This window comes from Accipiter gentilis, chromosome 25 (assembly GCF_929443795.1).
Source record: "Accipiter gentilis chromosome 25, bAccGen1.1, whole genome shotgun sequence".
Classification (NCBI taxonomy): Eukaryota; Metazoa; Chordata; class Aves; order Accipitriformes; family Accipitridae; genus Astur; species Astur gentilis.
Window position 1 is genome coordinate 6,319,378 of NC_064904.1, and position 27,564 is coordinate 6,346,941.

At 44.1% G+C, this 27,564-nt stretch overlaps 1 protein-coding gene across 2 annotated transcripts; it reads right to left on the reverse strand.

Annotated features, from left to right (window-relative positions):
* Positions 1-262: 262 nt before the first annotated feature.
* Positions 263-27,564, reverse strand: ASB2 (ankyrin repeat and SOCS box containing 2). 2 transcript variants are annotated; one of them, XM_049828795.1, is made up of 9 exons: positions 27,320-27,564; positions 25,612-25,716; positions 20,300-20,466; positions 19,486-19,641; positions 17,290-17,535; positions 14,842-15,013; positions 9,421-9,982; positions 5,494-5,647; positions 263-4,742 (listed from the first exon to the last, which is right to left on the reverse strand). In XM_049828795.1, the coding sequence occupies exons 1-9, from the start codon at positions 27,562-27,564 to the stop codon at positions 4,606-4,608; spliced, it is 1,944 nt and encodes a 647-aa protein (XP_049684752.1). In that variant the 3' UTR covers positions 263-4,605. The 2 variants fall into 2 exon arrangements, with proteins under 2 accessions (XP_049684752.1, XP_049684751.1); XM_049828794.1 differs by lacking the exon at positions 25,612-25,716.

Here is a 27,564-nt window from a genome sequence, read left to right on the forward strand (position 1 = left end):
AGAGCTGATCTAAGACTTAAAGACATCAGTTTAGATCTTGATCCAGAAGTGAAGATGTGAATATACTTAGATGTCTGTCCCTTTTTGTCTTTTTTTTGGAAAAAAAAATCCACCAGGAGACTCTGTCCCTCTCCACAAGGAGGCTTTAACAGAAACCAGAGGTAGTACCCCCATTTAAGTTAATGGGAAGAGAACTACTGCTCTTACTACTGCTCTCCTTGCAGAGCAAGGAATTTTTTACATGAAAGTATGGACACTTTCTTACACCAATAGCTCTGTGTCACTGTTGTAATCCAGAGGAAGCCAGATGCTGAACTCTGTCTCAGTGATGTTAATGCAGAGCAGTCTCCTTGGCATTGGTCTGGATTTCTCTCTGGGTGACCAGAGCAGGTCATGGAATGAACCACAGGTATTGCCGTGATTGCTGTGGACAAGTGTTCCTGCTTGAGTTCAGAAGGGAAATTTGAAAGTGCTGCATGTTGTACCAGAATATGGATTTCTATCAAAATTAAAATACTTGGAAAAGTGGATAGCCTCTGTAGAAATTTTATTTCTGAAGAAATCCAGAGAAAGAAGAGAGTTGAAATCAAGTTTCTACCTTTTGGATATTAAATTCTTTGTTTTCTTTTTCTTCTCTGAAACTGTTTCTCATTTGAATGTATGTTGCTGTACATTTTCCATGTAGTAGAATAGCATGTTTTTAAGTGATGATGAAGGATTGAATCAGACCATTCCAAATTACTCTTGACACACAGATATTTATGCACTTACTCTCAGATTTAAACTGATGTTACTTTTAAAAATCCTTAAAATCCATGGAACTTCCCTCCCCAGCCCAGGGCAGGAGGTGGCTCTTGCTGGGGCTCTGAACAGGAGCAGCAGTGAAGTCAAACACAAATGAACAGAAGACAATTGTTAAGTATATTCAAAATCACTGAATGGGGATGTGTGAGACTTTCCAAAAGGTTTGCAAAGAATAGCAACTCTGTCTCCTCTCTAGCAATACTTACTGTTCTCTAACCCCTGAGATTAACATCAAAATTATTAATTGTTCAGTCTTGGATTGATTCAGACTTCTCCTGGCTATTTTTATGTTTGGTTGTTCACTGTTGCTATTCAGGATAGCTGATAGCCTTCAGAATCTACTTGTTTATTCATACTTTGTTTGAAAGATGGAAACATAACATTTGAGAGCTGCTATTTACTACAACAATGCAAATTTAAACTGTTAAAACCACAATAGCTTTTATAAATAATGGGAAGGAAGAGGTAAGTGAAAAAGCTTTCATACAAAATGAAATAAAAAAAAAATCAAAAAAGTGCACAAGAATATCAAGTGAATTGCACGTGATGCAGTAAAAAAAAAAAAAAGTACAGTAACCTGGTCATGAAATATTCCTAGAACATTTCACATAAAGTCATCATCTCTGAAGGAGTCTATCTATCACACTCAGTAAAAACAAGCCACTTTACCTTGCACTAGAACTACTGATCTGCTTATAAAGCCTAGTTTGTTTGGGATTTGGGGTATTTGTCTTTTCACAGTAACTTCTAGATAAATGCATTAAATGCACATTGAATTTGTGCAGATTCAGTATTGCGCACAAAATATTGTGTCAATGTTTGGAGTGGAGAGGTAGTGGGCTCCATTTCAGTGCAAATAAATGTAAACTGAGTGTGTGAAGATTTGCTGTAAGGATCAAGCAGAACGGATTTAATAACATTGTAATTACCAGATTTCCCCTTTAACACTCTTGTCTTCTCAGTTTCTGTGCACAGTGTGCCCTTATCCTTCATGCAGTTGTGGTACATTCCTATCAGACCAGTGCTCTCCAGCTCAGTGACTGTCCTGCTCAGGACAGATGGTTGAGAGCAACCAGGACACGGGTCTCCCAATAGAGATGAAGATCTCTTGGTTGAAAGAAGAAATGAACTTTCCATACTTGCTCCACTCAAACCCAGTTTCAACTTCTCCAAGGACATAAAAAGAAATGGCCACCCCTGAGACTTTTGCATATGTAATGATGTTGGCTCAGGGGAAATTCCCAGTTTGGGGTAATTTATGAAATCCCACCCTCGTAGTTATACATGCAGCTAGTGATTATGAATCCTTCTATCAGCCAGTGGTCTCCAGGGCTGTCACTGGACACCAAAAAAGCACTTAAGTAAATGGTCTCCACCAAGCCGTGTCTGTATCCATCACCCTCCACGACTCTGCTCTGTTACATTAATTTAATTTCAAAGAATTTTCTTCTGATTTATATCAATGTAAGACCCAGACCTTCACTGCTCAGCCCCATAAAGTGAGAGATGCATGAACTCCACAGGTGATTTTTGTCTCTCAAGCTATTGCTTACCAATTGCCTTCATTGGCAAAACTGGTCTAAAGATTTCCTGTTCCCCATCCCTCACCCTCCACCCAATATTCTTCCAACCTGAAGCAATTCCCTGTTCATGCTACAGGAGACAAGGGGGTAGATCCTAAACTGGTGGTTTTGGAAATCACTGGATGAAATTTCAGCAGTGGAGGAATCTCACCTGACTTTCCAAAGCTTTGCAAGAAGATCACTGTTCAGTGTGAATTGAAACTCTGATGATTTTTCAACGTCTTTCGCATTTGGGAAGGGGACAGCTATGGACAGAGTGCCCGTAGCTGTAACCGATTCTTCTTCTGCTCGCATCCTGTCCCACAAGTGCTGAACACATTTCACACAAAGCAATCACAGAATCTGAACTTGTGTGCCCAGACTTGTATGTGCGCAACACTTTTAGTCCTTTGTTAAGGTATAAAACTCCACACAAATAAAACTTGGTGCAATGCATCTTCCCTACTTATATTTCTACCTGATTCCATGGATGGTATGCAGGCCAACAAACAAAACCAGATCTGTCAGGTCTCTGGTGAGGAATCCAAACAAAACATGGTGCACAGCTCCTTTGTCACCTAAGGTAAGAATGAGTGTGCTTCTAGCACAAGGTCTGCAAAGATGTATTTCCAAATTTAGGCTCTTCCATCTTTAGTTAGGTGCCTGGTCAGGAATGAGACACTCATCAAATCAGTTCAGCAAGTCACACCTGTCAACTGAGCTGCAGTCACACTGCCAATAGCTCCTCGGCCTCCCCAGCTGTGAGGGAATGTGACTTGTTAAAAACTTCAATAAAAGAATTTCACGGACAATTATAGCGGTTCAACTGATAGACGGTAACTTGTTAAGCTGCCATAAATCAATTGTGGATCTGAGCTGTAAATAGGTGACCTAATTTTCAAAGAAGATAAGATAATAACTTTCATCAGTGTCAAAGGGAACTAATAGATACTTCAAACTTCCAAAGTCAGGAAATTCAGGGCTAAATCCTAAGACTTTATTCTGCCTCAGTAATATCTGACACCAAATGTGGTCCCATTGGCTTACGTGGAACTACACCTGGCACAAGCAACTTGGCATTGTTTAGGCACCTGAATAAGGATTTGGAAGCCTAATTCTGGGTATTTGTTTTCATAAATCCCAGAGTCTGACTTTCATAATTTTGAAATAATCTCTCTTTTTCTAGTGATGGTATTCTTATAGCCACAGAGGTCCAAGGAGATAAGAGAGGCTGGGTTTTGTAGGGACAAGATCTTCTAGGGAAGGAACAGATAAAGTTGGTTTAGCAGTGCTGCCTCTCTCCCTACGTACCTTGCCTCTCTCCTTTGCATCACTTTCTGTTCCTTCTCTAGAGCTTTGTTCTGTTCTGACACCAGCTTCATGACAGAGTAAAGCTACTGTTTACAGTGCAGCTACTTCTAATTTACACCAAAAAAAAAAAAAAAAAAAAGCTCAGAGTTGCTTTCAACCCCAGTCTACAAAATTCTCTCAAGCAGAATTTCACCTAACTTCTTATTGCAAATGTGATACAAAATGAACTGTATTTGCTATGTGCAGATACAATTCTTACATCCTTCTTAAATAAACCTTTCCTTGACTTTTAAAGGAACCAGCATTTCTGGATTTTAGTCTATTAAAAAGTTCTGAGATTTGAACGTTCAGAAATCAAGTACTCCACTCAATAAGAAAGGTCCAAAAAATGAAAGTAAAAGTGTTAGCAAGATGGTGTCAAAGTATCAAAGAATTAGCAACCAGCACACCTAGCAGAAATCCAAACAGTAGAATAGAAGCTAAAATAAAAATCTCAGTCAGTGAAGGAAATGTGATTGTTGTCCCAAATATGCTGACTCTTGGTAATTTCTGAATTGTGATCACAACAAGGATGCTAAGCTCCACCGCAGCCCCAGGATACCTTTGAATTCCTCACTGATACTTGCTTCAGCACTACTCATTTTTCAGTGTTGGCTTTCATTTCTTGTTCTTTGCAGACCAAGCTCTGAGGTGAATCATATGTGTTTTCTCTTGGAAAACCTAACAACAGTCCTATGTTTAGCTCTCTGTCTCCTCCATTTTCTTCTCACTCATGCTTCAGAAGTGTATTTCTCTTAGAGTAGTCCTTGGAGGGCGCTTGACCAAGCCAGCAGCAATTCGTCCCCATGGTGCATGATGTGCACCCTCGCCATGCTGATGATGCTGGGTGCCATGCTGGGAAGCCGCTGCATGTCTGGTGTGCCTGGGGTTACTGTGTGTAATCATGCTGTAAGTATCGAATCAGTCTGTCTGGGAGAGGCAAGGTGTCAAGAAGTTTAATGCGGTTTCTTCCAACCAGGCTTCGTACCTTGATGCGACAAAGATGGGAAAGAGGTCGTGGGGGCTCTGAAAGACAGGCAGGTCAGAAACATGAGCAGAACAGGTTTGAACTTGAGAGGGACAGCTCAGCTTGGCCGGGTCAGTAGCAAGAGGAAAATGGGAGAAAGAAAGGGGAATGAAAAAAAAGGGGGCTTTTCTGTAATGGAGGGATGATGCATCTGGCATTGGTGGCAGCTCATCTATTCCAAGGCATGACATAGGCTGGAGGACGGGGTGCTGTATCCCCTCTTAGCCTTAGCAATGGGCTTTCTAGGAGGTTTTAAACAAGCCGCTTCACAGTACTCAGCCTTCCCACTGAAAATAAATGTAATATGTACCGAATTCAGCTTGGTGCCAGAAAACTAATTCTGGTAATATCTATGAAAGACTTTGGATCCTGAGGGAAAGGATATTTAGGAAAGCAGAATATTAGTAAAGGATTTAAAGGCCACTGGTGCCTGCTGGGCTGCTGTGGAAATGGTCATGCTACCCACCTGCCCCGATCTGACTGTACCCCAGGTGCAGCCAAATGGGCCTTCCTGCACTGGCAATGCTCATTCCCAGTGGGTCAGGTCCACAGCTGGTGTACATTTAACATCACAGAGTCAGTGACACCCTAGCAATTTTTAGTGCCTCATACCTGGTCCAAAATGTAATTCAGTTTCAGTAGGGAAATCCTATCAAGTTTAAGGGATGAATACTAAGAGGAGATGGTGACTGAGGTTTTGAATCCGACAGTGGGACTAGTTGTGCCAGGTTCTCTCCTGGGTGACCATACCTGCTTTTTCTTTAATGACAGCCCAGTCCTCATAGCTGTCAATATGTTCCTTGAGCCGGGAACAGAGCTGCACATTACCCACGTAATCCAGGAGAACATCAATGATCGGCCCAGCCCAGCGACTCATCTCTGGAGTAGACACCATTTCACAAAACTTCAAGGAAAAACAGGTTGACTACAATCAGTGGGACATGAATGCACGTGTGGAAACTGCAACGATAGCAACAGCCCTGACGGTTTTGGTGGTCCCACCCTTCTACCAGCTGTGAGGGCAATTGCCAGTTTCCCTTCAGAAAACTTCAACTACAGCCTCTTTTTTTTTTGCAACTGAGGGTAGAATCCCCTCTTCACAACCACAGGAAGACACAAATCCGTGGTGAAATCCTAGATCTGGAGCATGGAAAGGATGCTGAATTTTTTACAGGGTTCAAATGTCCTACTTCTGCAAAAATGGGAGGGCAGAGGAGCTTTGCCCCAAGCCAGTGAGGGAGCTGCTAAAAGGTCAGTGCAGCCCAGGGCACTGTGACCCAGTGTGCTGGGTGCCTTTCCCTTCTTGGGAGGGGGTCTGTGGGGCAGCTGTACACAAAGGAGGCTATATATTTTCTCTTAGGGAAAGAGGGAGATTCAGCAGAGCACAGCACCTCCTGCTTCTTGTGAACCCACTAGTATCTGCAGCTTTTAGGGACCAAACACCTTATTAGAAACAAGTCTGGGGAAATCTTTGCACAGATGAATCCGAGGCAGTTTTACTCGCTCATGGGAGAACTATCCTGGGCCTAATACAGAGGCGTCTTCCTTACTCAGTGCTGGATCAGGCAAATTTTCTGTTGCCCCCAGTGCAAGCTGCAGAGTAGTCAGAGCCATTGCATGGAGGGCTGCTTATGGAGATACTGAAGAACACTTAAGGACCTGACTTTAAGCAGTGTCATTTCAAAAATGTAGTGACTTCTCTTCCCACTTTAATCTAAATACGTATATTATATCCAGACAGCTTCATCTATCTCTGTTAGGGTGCTGCATATGATGAAGATATCTGTGGACTTGTCTGCATGTGAGCAGTCGGAAAGTTGAACATGAATTAAATCATGCTGTGTGGATAAGAACTCAGGCACATGGCTGAACCCGATGGTTGAATCATGGTGGCTTAAGCACCATCCATCAGCTTAGTCACTGAGACTGCAAGCACCCTCCAAGCCCATCCCAAACAGGAAAGAAAATGTACCAGCTTAAACCTCTTTCAGTTTAAGCTCCTGTAACTAGATCAAATTTGATTATACATGCATAAGCCCTAGCTCAGAATGCATTAAACTCTTGTGTGGATGCTCTTACTCAGAAATAAAATTATATTAGCTCACCTAGGAAAGAATAAAGCTGCAGGAAATTATAAGGTCATTTTACTGAAAGTTGAAAGCATTCACCATGTTTACTACTCTCCTGACTTTGGTTTTTTTTTTACTGAGCATCACAATGTAGTGTTTCCCAGGAAAATTAGATACAGTAATACCAGGAGGATCCCAGTGGACAACCCACAGTTTCCTACCTGGACCGCTTATAGGAAGTTTGGTTTAGTATATCTGGCTGTTATTCTCCAGTGCATATGCCATTGCCATGCAGTTACCCGTAGGATGTGCAAACTGGAGATCTGCACTACCACCTCCAAGCAGTAACTCCACTTTGTCAGAGTTTAAATGAGGACACGTGTGTAGGGCAATAAAACACTGGATCTTACTGCTCTCCTCTTCTTGTCTCCACCAGAGACCTTGCCTGCCTTTTTCTTTCTTCCCTATTTACAAGCTTAGTCTACAAACATTTTCTGGAATAAAAATGTTCCAAAATATGTTGCAGGAAAAGAAGCACAGCAAACCAAACAAAATAATGCAAACCTGCAACTACAGGCAATGGGACTGACTCAGGGACAAAGTGGCTCTGAGCCTGCAGTCTCGGTAGGCCCCTGAATGCCCTCTCGCGGCAGTAGGATACTTCGCTCCCCACGTTCATAGTTTTGACATTGCAATTCTGGAAATGTGGAGTGAGACAGCAACCATTTTTCTGTGTTCACTTTCTCTAGGACATATTAATTTAGTAGCAACAGTAATGATTTATAGTTATGTATTTTTCAAATCCACTTCCAGTAGCTCATAGTTTTCACTGTATAAGGACTAACCATTCAGATTTATTATGCTTATGTAATCTTATACAAGAAAATAAAAAATGCACCTCTTTTGTGTGGAGAAGGCTATAGTTTCATAGGATCCTCTATATTTCAGAATACAAACCATATTACAACTATATAATGAAGCTACACCACACAAGCCTTACTTTTATTAGCCAAATTCCTAACAGTAAGAAGCAAATTTAAAATAATATTGGAGGGAAGGGGCTGCTTTTCCTCTGTATGCATTTGTCCCTCACTGGTCTCTCTCTAGGCACAGATACAATTTTATACAGCTTTTGCTACCTGTGCCTCACGTGGTCTGACCTTTGAGGTGATGACTCCATGAGTGACCTAATATTTTGTTAGGCGCTAAAAGTAGTTTTAGGTGAGATCCAGGGAGAAATAATGTGCTTAAATAAGTGAAAACAGAACTGGTTTTGAGTGGCTAGGATGCCACAGAGGGCTACAGACAAACTGTCTCTCCTTGCCTCGGAATTCCAGGCCTCTGTTCACTCTACATGCTACACCATATCACAATTCAAGAACTAGAGATGATATATTTTATTAAGTTTTCTTTGACAAAAGAAAATGGTATCTGTTTGGGATAAGAGATTATTTTGATGGACTCTTACAATCCTCTTTCTAAGATTTCTTTCTGTTTGTTTGTTTCCCAGATGTTACTGGAGAGTAAAGTCTTTTGGAAGACAGGACTGATAGAAAGATCAAGATTTCCTAGGATCTTTTAATGTTTTCCTTTATTCTTTCCACCACCAAGGAGCATTGATTGGTGACCATCTCTTTGGGCTAAATGACATTTTCTTCTGAATCCCTCAAAGCTACACTTAAACTAGGTAGAAGCTGATTTATTTCTTCCCTGATTCTTTGCAAAATAGAAAGACTGCCGTGCTGAAATTTCTTTCTTGTGTTGCATGTTGAAGGGTAGCAGATTTTGATTGGAGGGTCAGATGTTGTTTGAGATACATTGGAAAGATTCAACGTACAAAGATCAGAAAAAAATGTGCAATCTGAGATTCTGCAAAGTCCTTTAAGGGATTGAGAGTCTAAATCCAGCTCAATGAAAGCTGAGCCCAGCTGCGTTTTGGAAAGGACTGCAAAGATACACATGTAAAACATGGATATCTAAAATCTGTAAGTGGCTTTGAAAATATGAAATCATGGCATCTAAATCTCCTAATCTCTTTTTAAAACTTCAAATATAATGCACAGTCATATAGCTAAGGCAATGGTTTATGCTCTCTCTCCCGGGCTGCTTATCCTGTAGACTTGGAAATTGCAACTATTTACATTCACTAGTTTACCCTCATAAAGTGAAGCACAAGACAATTTTAATTTAACCAGGAGCTTAAATTCCATATCACACAAAACAAATCTTACTGGGCAAATAAATCAAGCAGGTTTCTACTGCCCATATGCTACCACCCATATGCTACCACCCATATGACACTGCCTGTCAAGAAAACGTGCTTCAATCCTGGCACCTCAGGTCCAGAGGAAAAGAATATTGTAGATCTGACAGCAAGGCTGTCAAGATGGCTATAATTCACTGCAAATTCAAGCTAGGGCCACAGCCGCTGTTGCCTACCATCCTGCTGTCATTGAACATGAACTTGGAACATTCACAGACTCTTACTGAGCCTTTTTTTTCCATAACTAAAATAGGAAAGCTGGTAGAAAAAATACATTAAAGTTGTCAAGATACATGGGTAGGAGATGTCCTCAGAAGTACTGTAGGTAGACTAGGCAGTGCTTACCTGTACTATGGTTGGCTCCTTGGACAGCTGAGGATCATTAAGTCTGTCCCGTCTGTAACTTAATGCAGGGTGTAGGCCATTTCCATACTGACACTCAAAACAGGACCCTGCATCACAGCCCAGATCCAGGAGATACTTCAGCACAGAAAGGTACTTCATTGAAAACATGATGGTAGCCGGAAATGTGGTGGGATGGCTTGATATATAGGCATTAATGTCTGCTCCATGGTCAAGGAGCAGTTTCATGGTCTTCAGGCAGCCATGGCGGATGGAGATGAGTAATGGGTTAATGAGGTCAACATTGGGGTTGGCTCCAGCTTGCAGCAGCAGCTCCGTGGCGTAGATGTTGTTGTTAAAAACAGCAAAATAGAGGGGGGTGGTGCGTCTGTCCTCGTAAAGGCAGGACCGTTCGTTGGAGAGGGTGGTGTTGACATCATAGCCAGCATCAATCAGCTCTTCCAAGATGTCATCATTATTGCGTTCAGCCGCTAAGTGCAGGGGGCTGATGCCACTACGCTTGATGCGAGTGCGGCTGGTCACAGGGATCAGCATGGTGACAACCCTGCCAGGTAGAAAGTCAGTGAACAGCAATGAGCTCTAGGGGATCTAGAGGATCTACAACCATACAGCAAATCGTAACCGTATAGTTGTAACCATAAGAGAGAGCCTGCTAACTCAGGCACAGAAACAACTCCCTCAGAGAAACCAGGGTGTGAACTTGAAACCTGTCAACAACTCCCTGTGCTCCTACCTTGCCAAAAATGTGAGTTGTGTGACACCCTTTTTCATGGAGGAACAAATTTTTTAAAAATTATCACCCAGTTTCTATGAGGTAATGGCAGCTACAGGGATGGTTACAGTGGAAGAGACAATGTGCTGGCACTCACCTACCCTGTTGTAACTTCTCTTAGGTGCCACAGCCCAAATGGCAGACACCCAGCCAGGATCTCCCAGATGTTCTGCACCTTCATCATCACGCTGTGGGTTGGACTGGAGGAACAGGCGCAGAGCCTCCGGCCTGAGGTGCCAGCAGAGAGACTGTATCTCCCCACCTCCATCGGGATTGCTTTATCGCTTAGCAGAGAAGGGTGCCAACACAAGGCATTGGCAGGCCTCGTGGGTCACAGCCACAGCAAGAGGCTTGAGACCAGAAAGGGGGTGAAACTGAACCTTCCTCTGAAGGACTAAGCTAGGAAAAACTACATATTCAGTTCCCAGGCCTCCCTGCCCCATTTTAGAATTCAGTTATTACCCTGGTTTGATCCCCATCCTGGAGGCCCTCACTGTGTGGCTTTTGGCTGTGGCAAATCCATGGGGCTATCAACGTCCATTCCAGATCATGGGGAGCCAAAAAGACAATTAGGAAAGGGGAGAAAAAGAAATAAAAATATTTTCCAGGCTGTTTTCCATGCTTTAGCCCAGGGAGAAAAAAATGTACAGCCAAGTCCTAAACCCCAGTAATCAGGTATTCCTAGTGGAAAGTGTGATGTGGCCTTAAATACGGCAACATAAATCAAGCTCTCTTGTTATGTAATGTGAAGTTCAAATACATGATGTACAGGAGCCCCACAGTCGTAAATCCATGATCACTTTTTTGTCTCTATTGGTGTCATTGGAGCTGCATGACCAGCCCCATGGGTTAAACCCTCATTTCCTGCTCATAAAGTTGGGTGGTTTAGCCAAGGCACTAGGTTGATTCTGTAAATGCAGACAAGTCACCTTAGGCTACTTCTGAAAGAGACTGAGGACCATCCAACCTGAGTCTGCCTACTGTCTCAGGAGATGCCCATGCTCCCTATATAATGCCTGTGGAGAGAGGGATATCTAGAAAGGAACTTGTGGGAGCCAGCAAGCTAAGCACACCTTCTCCTCCTCTTCCTCCCATGCAGGCTCCTCTATCAAGCAGTCAAGAGCTCTTCCTAACACACAAAGTGCAGTTTCCTACCATGTAGCACATCTCCTTTAAAATGCTGCGTATCTTCAGCTTAACTGCAATGGCTGGTCCCAACACTGGGTCCTCAAACATGTATTTACATAATGAACTAAGCCAAATATTAGCTCTAGTCTCAGGAAAACCTTTGTCTGTGATGCACTGAAGGATCCTGTGAAAGACTGAGCCTCCAACGCTCCTAGGAGCTGAAACAAGAGTTGAAGATGCATAACACTTTACATGATTATGTTCCTATTTACATGATGGACTGTTGGTGTCTCCAAGTTACTTCTACATCTCATTTTTAAACAAAAAGGCTTTTTAAATTATGTAAATAACTTGGGAAATTAAACGCCTTTTTTTTTTTTTCCCCCTCCAAGCAGCCTCACTAATCTTCCAGCACTGTGACGCTCACCAGGGAGCAGGAGTTTTGGGTGCTGGTGAGCTGGCAACTTCCCACCATTAGCAAATGTTCTGTAAGAGCCATAATAACAAAAAGGGCACAGAGCATTGCAAGGACACCATGCCAAGTACCAGCATTAGTCATCCCATGATCAACTGTTTTGAAGATTTAAGGGTCTGTTTTGTTCTTTCTTCCAGCATATGTGCTTCAGCCAGCTCTTCACATCTGAGTTAAAGAGGCACTGCATCATTTCTGTCTGCAAGGGGGACCTGAACCTCACCGCAGAGGTGCCACACTGAGGCTCTGCAGCGAAATGCTGCAGTGTCCCAGGCCTCAATACACTCCCTGTACCCCAGATTTATTTTGGGACGAAAAGCAGGAAGCACCAAATATGTATCAGAGTTTAATTTTGTAGTTTGAACTTGTCTCTCTTCCTCATCCTCCAAAGTGGGTTGGTTCAGTAATATGGTGCCTCCACATCTGCAGTCTTTCCTGTCTGTCTAGAGGGAGAAGGCAGCTCAAGTGAAGGCAGACAGGACCAGACAAGCCAGACCACATCACGTGTCTGTCAAAGGCCTGAGCTTCACATACAGTTTGGAAATATTGCCGAGTTTCCCCTTACCCCCGACGCTTGCTTCTGTGATTTCTATTTGTTAGAAATTATACAGAGAAGGAGGCAGAGCATCCTTAGTATGAGTGTGCCAAGAGTTTAAGGACTTGTATTTACTTAATGAATCTGCCCACACTACACAAAGTCTTCCCTTCTCAGCATCTCAGTTCCGAGGGGGAAGGAGTTAAATGACTGCTTGCGATTGTCTTACAGCTGATGAGATGACCCTTATGAATTTCAGGTCAGTATTGACAAGGTGTCATTTAAAATAAACAAACACCAAGCAACAAGAGTTGACAGTTGAGCCTTGGGACCACATTCTTGGCTTTTTGATGGTAGGGAGCCTTCGTGCTCTGGCAAAAAGTTGAAGAGTGGAATTCCTGCAGAATTACGTATTAAATCTGCAGGAATACAAAGAGAGGTCACCGTGAAGGGTGTTATTTTACTGAATACCAAAAGGAATAAGAATGATCAGCCAATTGGGCTAAAGCTTTGAAATTTACATAAATATTTATAAGATAAGATCTTTTTCTTTTTTCTTTCTTTTGCACTTAGTTTGCAGTGGTTGTGCACAAAATTTGTGCTCAGGCTTTTACAAGTGAAGGAACTCGGAGTTTGGACTGAATTCTGGTCTGAATGCTGCTGGGTGTTGGGAATAATAGATGTGAGATCTGAATCAGGCCCTTTCTTTTGTAACATGGGGAGGGACTGCAGAGTTTCCACGTAAATTTCTTTTCAGGTTGGGGTGTGGAACTATTGAGGGGAGGAAAAGATTCAGAGAGCTGGTTCAGATTCTGTATGCAAATTGGACTCAGATCAACTTATTCTGCTTTCAGACAAACTTTTCTGAAAGTGAGCAACTGGAGCTGGGTTCTGTCTCTGGCACATTTCTCATTTAAATGTGTTTGTTTTTAAGAAAATATCTTTGTAATTCAAACCCCAGAGAAAATTCTGAATCATGCCTGCATTAGTCTACGTGGGGTATTCATGTACTTGCCATAAGCTTATAAGCCCATTACATAAACTCACACTGGGCTGTCCTCTAGAGCACACAGCTTGCACAAAGAAGCAGGCCTACTCCAACTACAGAAAATTAATATCCTCAGGTCTATCAAAGTGATTTGAGAAATTTAATTGGGATTCCCAAGCAGACCTAAACACTAGGATAAAAGATGCTATGGAAAGGTGTAGTGCTGTCAAGTTTTCATTCCTCAGACACTGTGAAATACATAAGAATCCACTCTAGCAGTTATCTGTAAAGATGTAGCTTTACTATCCAGAAACAGTCTTTGCAGTTGGATATAGACACTGTGACAGTCAGAAGAGTTCATTATGGTCACCAAAAGGGTCTGTCATTGCAAGGTGTGACTGTGTTTTGCAAAAATAGCTGTGGGCCACTCACCCTTCCAGCAGCAAGGGGTTAAAGGCAGGAGATAAAACTTGCCCTAGGATCAGAAATAAATGCTAAGGAGTTCAGGCTCAGAAGCTTGCTGCAATGTCCCAGATCTTGAAAGAACTAGGTAAACACTATACAACAGTGCAACAATCCCATCCCTAGACAGCATCTTCTAAATTGATACCCTTTATCACAGGCTGCGGCGTTTCTCCCCCTTCTATAAACACCTCTACTTCAGAGCACTGTTAAATCTACCCAATCCCTGATTATTTTTTCCATTAGTTACTTTTCTCACTGTTTAAAGAACGTCCTCAGGTCTATCCCAAACACATTTCATTTCAGAAACAAACCACTGGATCTTTTTATGCATATGTCTGTTGCATTTAAGAGTCATTTAATCACTCACTAATAAAGTATATTTTCCAGACCTTGAGTAATTCTTGTACGTCTTTTCTGAAGCCTTTCCAATTTCCTGAAAGGTTTCTGAAAGGGAGGATACCAGAACTGGACACCATATTCTAGCAACAATCTCACTAATGCCCTAGAGATTCACTTAACCACTTCCCGCTGTCAGCATCTGAATTATTGTTAATAAAACCTGAACACACCAGAGATGAATGCAGCATGTTCCACTTGTGCAAAAGAATTATAATGGGCTCACATAGGAAAATGATTGCAAAATAGGCTGCAACAGCTATTGAGGACTAAGCCCCCCCCCCCCCCCCCAACACACACACACACGCTTTTTTATTCCATCTCAAGCATGTTTTGTGGAGCTCAGTTCAATCTGCTTCCAAGATACATGAGGTTATTTAGCTGTAATAGGTGATATTTTAGCAAAGCTAAAGGAATCTTGCACCCCACACTCCTGCTCACCCCATCCCACCATATCCCAACCCGCAAACACACTCTTCAGTTTATAATTTCCAACCGGAGCTCTGCAAGTGGAAAGCCCAGTTCTCAGCTGGCAGCTCCCTTGATCACAATGCTCAGAATTAGATCTGGGACATTACATTCTCCTTTTCATAAGGACTTTGGATTCTTGTCTTAAAGATGAAACTATGAAATTAACTAAAACTTACTTGCATATCCCTTTTTTGGCTGCTATGTGAAGAGGTAACAAGCCATCCTTATTGGCTTTGTTAGCATCTGCTCCTTGGGACAAAAGAAACTCCACAATAGGTACATGTCCATTCTTACAGGCTTCATAAAGAGCAGAGGCCTTATCACTGGCTTGAGTATTTATATCAGCACCTAGGAAGGAAGCAAAATCTTTGTAGCACCAGAAGGTTAAAATCAGATGGAAGGAACATACTTTGAATGAACATGTACATCTCCATGACACTGGAGCTACAAAATGTGCTGGATGGGGATGTGAATGAGGTCATATCAGAGGTCAAATAGTCATATCAGTTATATGCAGTTATATCATAGATTTCCACTGGCTTTTAATATGATGTGAATTTTATGAGGGAGAGTTTAATGTGGGTGGCAACCATTAGCTCCCAATCATGAATCCAGGCTCTATTCAGCTGTAGCTCAAAGGCAAAAAACTTTAAAATGTGCTGCTCTTTATATAGCATGGCCTTTTCTTTCGACACAATAATTCCATTAGTATTTATGTGTTTACACTATGTATATACACTATTCCTGAGCAGGAGTTTGGACTAGATGATGTCAATAGGTGCTCTTCAAAATTCTATGGTTAGGTATTTATGATATATATTTACATTTATACATATTATTTATACTCTATATATTCACACTATAAGTACATTTATACTATTTATACTTTAATTTTAGTACATATCCAGGCTAAAATAGGACTCTATAACATGACATCTGCATGGTACCAAGCAACAATTCTAATCAGTTTTTATTTGGGCATGCCTTAGTCAATGAATATTTCATTTCAAAACTCAGCACCTGAAGCCATATCTCTTCACTTCATGACGGTTCAAGTTAAGCGCCAAGTGGTAAGTTTTACCCCCAAAAAAAGATAAATATTATTAATAGGCTACTAGATTATTTGGGGCATCTTTTCTTGAGCTCTAGCATGTGTTTAGCTTAATAAACAACATAAAAGAATAAACCAAGACCTCATACTTTTTGGCCACAAACAATTTGGAACCTTGCTTTTTCTGTGCTAGATATTTAAGGCCTGAAAGCCTGGATTTCAACTGTAATATACTGTACCATGCTGTCTTCAGGAAGGCTGCTTTATGTGTATCCTAAATGGCAATGACAATTCACTGGAGTTTTGCTTCTAAACTCCAATAAAGAAGCCAATCAGTCTCCTGTTTGATCATGAAAACTCCCTGCCAAAGAGAATATTTCCCTGTGCTCTCACCCCAAACTGAAACATCTGTGTTGTGTTTGGCCCTTTGAAGATGTTGTAGCTGGAAACATCAGGAGAATTGCAGTGACAAAACATAACACAGGACTATGTTCCTAATGAAAAAGAAATGAGAAAGAAACCCTTTTTATTATGAACATTGCTCATCATAAACAATGCAGTGATATCATTCCTGGGACTCTCAGAGGAGCTTTTCAGGGCTTGCAACAACTGGACAGTTTTATTGGATTTTCTCCTGTGTATTTTTCTCAAAATTAAACTTTAAGGAAATCCTAATATCTATTTAAGTTGAAACACAAATCACATTCTGGCTTAGTTTCTAAAATCGTAGGCACTATCATGGACTAACCGGTCATATAAAACTGACTTGACAAGGCTAGCTGGGCAGCAGAACACATCTTTGTTCCCCAACTCACATATCTTTCTTAGCCATACTAACTGCTTCAGAAGTTTTTCTTATCTTCACCACTGTCTAGCTCTTGTTTCACAAGTGCAGGACCCAGCTCTTACCAACATTGAAGATATTAGCCCACAGTGAAAATAAAATATGTCTCAGAACAGTAGTAAACTATGTTGTGCTTATTGTAAAGCTGTTTTATATAAGCAGAGCAGTAAAAGGTAGATTTAGTGTAAACTAGAATCAAATTCACTCTGTTTATATGTTTGAACATATACATGTGGGGAGACCGAGTCTGCTTCCCCTTGGTGTAAATCCATTGACTATACAATGGTACTTTATCTATTTTCAGCAGGATTCACTAGTAGAGGAGAGCTAACCTTGCCCATCACTGCACATGTTCATGAGCAGATGGGGTTGGCTAATATTCAACTTCTGCCATCTATTACCACCTACAGTTGTCTTTTATGACTGATTAGGCTACATGTGTGCAGCAATATGGGTTTTGGAAGCTGTCAGGCAATGCAATTAGAGTGCACTATATTACTTCCCAAAGTAGGCGACCATGAATGAATGCTGAAGAAGCGCATGTGTCTAGACCGTGCTCTCTGAAAGACCCTACACAATCCAGCCATCTGGAGCAACAGGGTTTCAGCACCTCTGCAGGCTAGGCCTTGTCTCCAGAGACAGAAAAACTGAGCCAGGGAGAATTAATGGGAACTTTGAAATATTAAGAATTAAATGAGTAAAAGCATGTAACGGCACAACTGTACTCACCACATTTGGCGAGGTATCGCAAAGCTTCCAACTGCCCACTCTCAGCTGCCACAAATAACGAAGTGATCCCATAGGCGTTTGCAGACTCTATCTTGGCACCCCCTTTCACAAGGATATCAATAATCTCCAGGTCATTTCGGGAGACAGCCTCATGGAGAGCAGTCCATCCTCGATTGCAGCGATGGTTGGTATCAGCATTGTACTGTACCAAGAGTCTCGCAGCCTCTGCATTCTTGCGCTCACAAGCTGTTTTGGAAAAAAGGGAAGTGATTAGGACATACTTTTGAAAAGATTCTGGGTGTTGTGGTATCCATTTCATGTAACATAAGGCAATATAAAAGAACTAGGCCATAGTGAGTAAGACCAAAGATCCATCTAAGTCAATACGAGGGCCAAGGCTGTTGCCAAATGACACTGTCTGGGGCTTGTACAGGATGTAGCAGTGAAGCCAGTCTTCAACAGGGGCCTGGAGGAGGCGAAGTGCCCTGCGTAGGACTTGTGCAAAGCCTGGTACAGAAGGGATTCCAGCCCGGCCCATTTGTGCCAATTGGACACCACACTGACACAGGGAGGTGACAAGGTGCGGGAGATAATTTATGAAGAGCAAACATGTTACAGAAATCACATGACCTGAACAGTTTCTTTCCAATTTCTGTGCAAACTGGCTCTGCATCTTACTGCTCTGGAATGCAGATAAAGCTCTCTATAGACAAGAAAATAAAAAAGCTCAAACCGCCAGTGGCCAGAAAAGGATCCTTAGAAAACAGCAGTGGTGTGAGTCAGTAGCACTTTCTCAGCCTGCAACAATTTATAGTTCAGGACCATCCTGAGATAAAGATATTTTCTTGATAATTAATAGTATTTTGTTGATTTTTACTCTACCAATTTGTCCCATTGCTTTTTGAATCCCAAATCATGATGCTTCTTACACACCTTTACAGTGGGACCCCAGAGCAAAGGTACCTACAATATTTACATTTACCAACCCCAATTAGCATTGGTTATACAATGTACAGAAAGAGAGGCCAGCACATTCCATAGCAATTGGGTTTTTTCTTTGAAATAATAGTGTATTTTTTTCACAGAGGTCCCAACTTTTGTTTTTGATTCTTCCCTTGGAATATTTCCATGGCTTCCTCTACCACACACAGGTGTTACTTACATGTACTGAAAGCAACTATGTGATTAGACACTTCCTTAATTACCTATGCATAGCATGCATAGAGTTTAATTTGCTTACATACTAGGGATAACGGATTTGTTACAATAATTTTTTCAGTCTTTTTTTGTTGGAGGATAGACCACAAGATTTTGCATCAAGACTAGAACATTCTTAATAACAGTTTTTCTCCGGCTAACGTGTGCTTTCATATTGTTGTTATTATTACTACTAAGAGCTCTACTAGTACCACCACTACTGTGCGTTTAATGCACAGTTGAACAGCTTTCCTTTAGCAGACTATAAGCCAGAATTGTAAAATGGAAGCATTTTAAAAGTTGGAGGCAAGATTACTGTTTTAGCCAGTAATATGTGCTTTTTAATGTTTTAGAGTACTAAAAATAGTCATGGCAGGAGCAGTAAGTCAAAGGGGGATGGAGATGAAGGCTTGAGAGATCATCTCCTTCTCTGAATCTTTCATGGGCATGATGCTGTTCTGCCAAAGAAAGTGTTCTCTGTGACCAGCAGCAACATAGTATGTCCACATTGAACACTTTATCTACCTCACTGAATTTGGTTATAACTTTATGCATCTCCCATAGCCATGGCCTGGCCCGGCCCAGACAGTATATGAATCACTGGCATGTCTACAGTTATGGTGCTCCCACATCTAACAGGTCCTATTTAGGTCCTACTGTTTAGAAAAGCACACATATTCCTGTCCTATCCAGATTTCCATAAGTCTGGGACATTGTGCAGACACCCTGTGCCAGGGGCCCCACTAGGCATCACACCCCCCACCCTCAGCACCGCATGGCAGCCTGCACCCTGCAGGGCAGCCACTGATCCTGACTCTGGTGTGGATGAGAAGTGAGGCCATGGCATGGCAGGTCAGGCAGAGGAGACAGAGAGCTACTGGAGGGAGGTAGAAAATGAGAGCCAATTGCTGAGTTTCATCCCCACATCACAAGCAATCCTGCTGCACTGCCTTGGTGGTGCCAGAAGAGCTCAGCACCCCTGGAAAAGCAGCCACTCACCTTTGTAGAGCGGCGTTTCTCTGGCCTTGTTGGAGATGTCAGGCTCAGCCCCAGCCTGCAGCAGGGTGAGCAGACAGTCCAGGTTGCCCCGGCTGGTGGCCAGGTAGAGAGCCGTCTCCTCGTTGAGGGTGCGCTGGTCGATTGTGCCGGGGTACGCTGTGAAGAAACGGCAAACCCAAAGTCATTACGACATGTGGTGCACAAGTGTCTGCAGCATCATCACCTTTCAAGACCTTGGGAGTTTTAAGTAAGTTTTTGTTGTTTATTTCTTTTCTTTTCCTTTCCCATGAGCAAAGTACTATAAAGTTACTATAACTCAGATTAAGGACCTAAATCGCTCACTGGCTTAGATTAAAACATTCCGCTATGGCCACTAGTGATGCAGAAAGTTGTTGAGTAACTGCGCTTCAGTAGCAGTCTGAAAACAAACTACAGCAGTTAACCACCTTCAGGCACCAGCAAGGAGGTGCTGGGCTGGATCTCCAGCTAGTGGGAAGTGGGGTAATTGCTGTCAGCTGTGGCAGCCAAGCAGCTCACAACAGCCGAGAGCTCAGCTATAAGGCTTTACTGTGGGAAATCCAGGGCTTGGCAAGATCTGTCCAGGTATCACTTTCTCCTGAAGATCCTAACTTTTAGAGGGCTCAGTCTGGAAAGCTGTTCTCAAAGAGAAGGTGAAATTAACCTACACTCAGAGGTTGGAAAAAAGCTTCACACACAGTCCCAGACCAGGACTGGGCTGCTGCTAATTCTGCTTTTCAGTTTATTCACATTATTCTTCTCCCTTCTGTAATTAGTTAGTTTTAACTTCACTGACCTTTTTGCAACAGACTCAGGCAACCCACTTGGCCATAGTACGCAGCTTCGTGGAGGGGTATCCAGCCATCCTTATTAGGTTCAGAAAGGTCTTTTCCTGACTTCATCATGTTGCATACTGCATTTTCATCTCCATCCTTGATTGCTGCCACTACAGGGTCAAGCTCTCTTCAAAACAAGATTAAAACTTGATTACTGCTTCCTTCATTACTGAGAAGATTTTGCAGCAACATCACTCTTATCATTTGGTCAAAATAGTGAACGCGTACAGCATATATAATAAGTATTTGTGGCCCTAACTTGTCTTGCTACAGGGCTCGTAGAGGTAAAATTTGTCTTCTCTAATTTGGCCATTCACAACAGATCAGAAGAATCATTGTCTGGAGGTGCTGAGCTCTCTCCTTGGAGTGTAAGGAAAGTGTAGGTGTGACTAATCTCTGACATAAACACTTATATTTTAGATATCTGGAGTTGGGGGAGACTAGCTCTACCCTTCCTCTGTACACTGCTCTGAGTGTCCATGTTTGTGATAATTACATTACCCTGCCATTTGCTGTATCATTTAGCAAGACGTTTCCATATGACATCTCTTAAATAAGATCAGCTTTGAAGAGAATTGCCCCTGTTCATACCTGAAGAGAATTTTAAATTTGATTTGCAGGTGGCTTAGCCCTAAAGCAGAAATTCTCAATAAATCTTATTCTTGTATTTTAAAGATACTTCCTACTTCTTTTACACAAGCCTGTTTTCAGAAGTTAGCTGCCCAGTTATGAAGAAGGGAGAACTGTGTTTAGACCATGTAAACGTTAGGCTATTGGTCTGAGCTCTCCTTTCTCCAGCCAAGGAGGATTAAAAAAAAAATAATAATCCACCCAACCGAATGAAATTCTGAGCTGCCTTTCACGATGATGCCCCAGAGATCCCCAGCTGTTACTTCAGCATTAAGTACTCAAATTTTCAGAAATGATAACCACTTCAGACATTATAGACCTTCAAAAATGTGTCTTTGGTGTCCCAGTAAGACGTATTAGGTGCTGGACACTTCTGAATATCTGGTCTTTAGAAGCCTGCTTGGGAGCAGACCCATTATCTCTGCTGACAAGTCCACTCTTGCAAACCTCTTGGCCAAGTGAGCAGTTCCCCAGGTAACTGCAACAGTCGGGGGCCTCTGGAACCACAACCGGGACCTGGTGCCAAGCTGTGCAGTGGTTCATGTTCCGGTTCATTTGAGCCCAGCAAACCACTGTCAGGCTCCACAGGGCCAAGTCACTTGTAGGCGCAAGGAGCAAAAGGAATGAAAAAATAGGAGTGAGGGAGGGAGAGAATATTTTAAAGCCTCTTTGGAGTAGAAAGTCATTGAAACGTGTAGAATCACTGAAAAGTGTTAAAGAAGCATTTCAGTGTTTACCAGAGAAAACAAAAATAACACAAAAGTCACCTTTTTTTGGCGCTACCTAATTCTGAAGCTTTCAAGAGGCTTGGTGTGAAAATCGACAAGAAGCACAAAGTGTGCTCCATGCCACCCAGAAGCGAGGCGCAACGAGCAGCCTACAAGCGAGATCTGCTCTGATAAGCCTTCCCTTTGCCAGGCATGCGTTCCGCCCGGTCCGGACAGCAACCCATCTCTCCAAGCTCTGTGAGAGCAAAGGCAGAGCAGGGCTGACCCGGGCACACCAGTCCTTCTGCAGAGCAACAGCGAGAGCTGCTGCGGGACTCCCCACGTGGCAGGAGTCACAGTGCTGCCTGACGGTCACCGTACCGCTGACGAGCGGTGCCCGCGGCAGGGCCTGCCGGCCTCCTTCCACCCCGGCTGAGACTGCCGACAGCGCAGCAGAACCTGGGAGCTGGCACCCCGCAGCCGATGCAGGCAGGATCCTTTGCCCGTGACGGACGGCGGCCCTGTGGATGGTGGTGTGCTGTGCACCCCAGCGCTAGCATCTGTTCGTGCTCCTGCTGAGCTGTGCTGAGAGAAGGCAGTCACTGCTTCCTTATTCCGGGGCACCAAATGGCTAAGCTCCAGACAGCAAACACCGCAAAGGAAGAGGCATTTTCCCAGTTCTAACGGGGACTTGCAAAAAATGAACGTGGGCTGTATTTTCAGAGGCAAAGAGGATGTTGAAAACAGGAGAGCTTGTGGTCTGAACTAACTCTGAAGAGAAAATCTTGCAGCCTTGAAGGTGGACAGACTGGGGAGGAAGGTGCGTGTCTCAGAGAGACTATTAGCATCACCAGGGTAGGAATAAAACGTGTGATGAAGGTCACGCAGGGCAGTGACAATAGGAACAACCAGAAACTCTCGTTATGACAGAAGGTCGAAAATGCCACACAGAGTGAGATCAGAGACAGAAAAACATGGGCAGCTCAGCACAGGAGTCCTCAAAAAGCAGATCGTTAGTACAACCTCTGCATTTAGTGCAAGTTACAGGAGCAGCACCGGATTTTCTTGCCTGGCAGGGGCTGGACAAACCAACAGCCTGGCACTCGCACAGGCATTATTAATTTCAGTTTGCCCAGAGGTACCCAATCTTTGCCATAATCACTGATATTAGCACTGAAAGAAAAGTCACCAAGCTGCTTCTGTGATGATAAACTCAGGGCCTGGAGAGGAACAGGTAAACACAACAGGCCATTTCCCAGGTGAAAAAGTACTTAGTGCCACTTGCTCTTTCTCTATAGCTGGAAGCAGTGATCTGAAGACAGCAGTCACAAAAATAGCAACACTTGAATGGGGGGAGATACAGGGGACAAAGCCAGGCATTTTGCCTGAGGAGATAACAGCTAGAGCCGGCAGCTGCCTGCCTGGCCAGAGCCCACCCAGGAGGAACCGACTGATCCTCTGATAACTGCTGGACTGAGGTCCTAGGGACACCGCTGTATCTCCATACTATTTAGAGTACCCTGGGGACTAAACCTAAAATTGCTAGTTTTGTATAGATAATAGATTTTTAGACAGGCATTTGAAATTGAGCTTTTTGTTGAAGTCACTTAACAGTAAAAATTGGCATGTTTGGCTGGAAGAGGAGGAGGACGAGGAGGTCGGGAATCTTTGTCTTTAAAAGCCTCTGGCACAAGGCTGCTTGAAGCCATCTGTTGTTCTGTGCAAGGGTTCATGTTACACATGCGGGACTGCTCACTTTGACCTCAGGATTTGGGCACACAATAGAGTTACCAGCCCTTCATGAGTTACTGCATGCCAGGTGGGCCATGGCAGGAGTCTGTGCACGGGGCTGGCACACAGCAAATGCAAGGTGAATCACATTAGCTGAGACCTCAGTGAAAGCAGAGGGTACCTCGGGTCTGTGGTAGGGTTAAAAATGTGTGAAGAATCAGTTACTATTCTGCTTAAGTCCTCAGATGTTGAATGAAGCGAACTTCTGTCGGGCTCCTTGACCTCAAATGATTCCTGAGTAAGATGAGGGGGTTTGCTGGACCAGGCTGTAGATGCTTTAGCCAAGCAAATTCCAGATCAGTACAGAAAGTTTAATGAATCTCCATGTGAAATCCTTGTTTTCTGCCTGGCTCGTAGTAGGCTGTTATAAAAAACCAACACATTCTGCTGCCTGGATTTCATCAGATACAGAAAAAACAAGTATTAAAACTATGGAGGAAGACTGAAGATCTGATGAAATCTTAACCTTATAGGCGAATCAAAAGAATTACTGCATTTCAAAGGCCAGTAGCCAATACAATAAATACTCATTGCAGATGAGATGTGGGGGGGGGTCAATTCTGAGTGCTGGAGAAGAGGTTCAGTGGAACGCAGAAAGGTTCAGGAAGCTCCTTCTTTTCCTGGCAGCCTGGTGAGATGCAGGCAGCATGAAGGAACAACATCTCCCCAGGTGAAGCCAACTATCATCCCTGCCTGGCTCTGAGACCAGGGCTATGAAACAGTCACACATCATGCTCTCCTGTGGCTTCCCAGCCACCTTTTTGCTCTCACCTGGCAGCAGAGGAGGGCTAGCTTATCAGCCTTATTCCAACCTTCTTGTGGACTGAACTCTATTGAGCTAAGCGATGCAGAAGAAAAGCCTGTCCTCCAGTCATTGCACCCAGAGCCGCAGAGCGTGCAGAGCACTTAATGAGAGGATGTGATTTCAGTGTGGCTAAGGGGAGCTGGCAGGTGACAGGGATGAGGGAGGCTTCATGTTTCAGCAGAAAGGTTTTCACAATATCAGGGAGTCCAATGTCAGTGGAGAGCCAGGGACAGAGCCTGGATCAAGCAGGATGCAGGGTGAGGTGGGGGAGATTGTAGAGCTGGGTGAAGGATGAAAGGAAGAAGAGTGGTGGAGGGGTAGTCACTGCAAACATGCATGCAGGGAGGGACTTGTAAGACGGATAAAACAAAGTGGGTCTGAACTAGGTAGATAAAAAAGGCAGGGAAGGTTTTTCTGCAGGACACAGAGAAGTGCTGCCTACAGCACTTTTCCTCTCTTCATCTGATAGCTAAAGGCAGGTGCCTGCATCTACTCTGCCCTGCAGAGGGCTGTAATAAACCCATCATGGTCCAGACATTTCCACTATGCACAGGCACTGGGGCAGAGCTCGGGCCACCCCCTTGCCTGTCTGCTTTCCTCATCCATGACTGTGTTCACCTAAGCTTATTTACGGTCTCTGCCGACAGCAAAACGTGGCCAGGAGGGTCAAAGTCAGTCAAGCTGGTTTCCTCCTTGGGCAGGTAAGATGTGGTACGGCTCCCCAGCAGCCCTTCTCAGTGTGGCAGGACAGCGCAGGTATTGCTGGTAACAGGCACAGCATCTTGGGAGCATTTATAAAATATTTACTTTGAAGGAATGGACTTTCTCACCCTGTTTATATATTGCGATACAATGTTTGTTTTCCCCGCTCTTCCCCAATGTTGAACCGTGAACTCGATACCAATGCAGTTACTATCAGCCTCTGCCTGCCTCATTACTGTGTTGATAAGGGAGCCAGCATGTATAAATAAACCACAGTGCAGGCATCCCTTCCCTGCTGTCCTTGTCGCCTCAGAGCTACCAAATGACCCAGAGTCCCCAGGACACGTGCACTGGAGGAATGGAGAGGGATGAAGGGGGAGAAGAGAACAAGGCAGGTTTGAGGTGGGTCACCCACAAGAGCCTGGGCATGGTCTGGGGCAGCTGGCAAGTCAGAAGTCAGAGCGGGAAGGCAGCAAGGGTGCAGTGCAGGTATCAGCAAGACCTCCTCCAGCTGAACGCTGCCACGTCCCCCCACCAGACACCGTCGCCACCCAGAAGAGCTGGCTCGGGGGAGAGTGGGTAGCAAGGCTTGTTTTGACCGCGGGGAAAAGCGGGAGAGGGAGAGGGAGGCACTTACACGGACTGGGATGTGCTGAACAGGCTGCCGTCGTACCTTCGCCTGACCCCCCAGGCTGCCCCCGAGCTGGACGGCTGAGCACGGCCTCTCGGCTGGGCCGCCAATCTGGAGTGGCGATGACATGAATGAAATAAAGAGAAATACTCCGAATAGGAGAAACAGGTCATGTTGAGGCAGAAACAGAGACACGCATCCACAGAGACGGAGCGAGGAAGCCTGCCGGTCAGGGCTTTGAATAAAAGCAGATGGCCACGGCTTGCTCTGCGCTGTATTCAGCTGCTCGCTCGGCTCGAGATTATTTTTGGCCCTCTGAGGAAGCGTCAGGGGATTCAAATGACCATATAAGACAACAGTGAGGTTAACCCTACCACCACCGCACAGGAAGCAGGCACAAGGCGAGATGAGGTGACATTCACCACCTCTGAAGTGCTACGCAAGCAGGTCGGAGGCGGGGGTGGAGGAAGACCCAGGGCCCCCGGGTGCCGGCTCCGTTTCCAGCTCGGCTCTCCCAGGTGGCAGAAGAGTTCAGCAATGCTACAGATCTGGAGCTACAAGCTGCAAAGGTTTCCCTCCAGTGGGAGGTCAAAAGCTGCTGGGCTGAGGCAAAGGCAGGACAGGTTAATGCACAGAGCTGCAGATGCTGCCTTTTGCCAAAATAGCAGCTGTCAAAGGATCCCCAAGGAGGACAGGACCAAGTGGCCAGGGGAGCCCTTATTCTCCCCTGCATCATGTCCCCGTGGCAGAGCTGACAGTACAAGCGCACAGTAATGACACCGAGAAGATGCGACCTTTGGTGGGAGCAGGACTGCCTGCTGTACGGCATCCTGATTCCGCAGCTATGAAACACGCTTACTGCTCATCAAATTTTCCCCAGTTTCCCAGCCTTGGAAACCAAACAATCACAGGTGGTAATGAGTGAGGCGTCAGAGGATGCTGGAGTTATGAGAAAGAAGGAAGAACAAAACTTCAGCTACTCCCAGCTTATTAAAAAAAAAGCTAGTTTAAAAGGGTACTTTTCCTTGGGTTTGAGGTGACTTTGTAAGCTCTTCCCCCCCCCCTTGAGAAATCTGCCTTTTAAAAATGAAAGGAGAACAATGTCTGCGTTTGAAACTGTGAGTGGGTCTCTGTAACCCACAGCCTAGCATCGCTGGGGAGGGGGATGCCACCACGCTTCAGCGTCTGGAGCTGCTCTTGGCTGAGAGCGGTGTGCTTGAGGTCAGACTTTGATCTGAAATAACTACATCCTTTCAAGACTGCAGTATCTAAAAGGTAGCCAGCTCAGCCAGCTCACACTGTTTTACATACCTATTTTTGGCCTCTCTCCTATGTTTTCCCATAACAAACGCTGTGCTCCTTCTCTGGTGAAACCTAAGCTCGGCGTACAGTGTGCCCCTGTGGGGGAAAGGAGCTACTGGCTTCGGCAGGGCTTCTGTCATTCAGGAAAGCTTGTAGCAGTGCCCCTTTTCTTATTTTATTTGTTGCTTGACACAGGCAACATAAAACAAATTCTCATTTTGCTGTCAGGGTGTGAATTGTTGACCTCATTGGGTTTATAGCAGACTCTGGCTTTCAAACTAATGACAGACTCGCAGAGCAGCCGCTCGGCAAAGCTAATTAGAAAGCACATGTTTTGACAGGGGAAGGTGTTTTTCTCTTCCCAGGCAGGGTGTTCATTGGGACGGCGCAGCTTAAGCAGGCGCTCACTCACCTTTGCCAAGGGTAGATGTGGTAGGGTGGGTTGTGGCTGCTGGCACGGCTGGGGGTGGCCACCTCACCGGGACCTGCCACCATCGACTTCTGGTGGCTCTGGGCAGCTGGCTGACCCGTGGGGTCCTCTTCCAAGCTCTGCTGGATGGCCATCTTTATAAGCTCGTCTTCACTCAAGCTACTGTACAGGCTGTATTCCTCAGAGCCTATCGTTTGTCTTTGAGTATTTGCTGCCGTTGTAGCCAT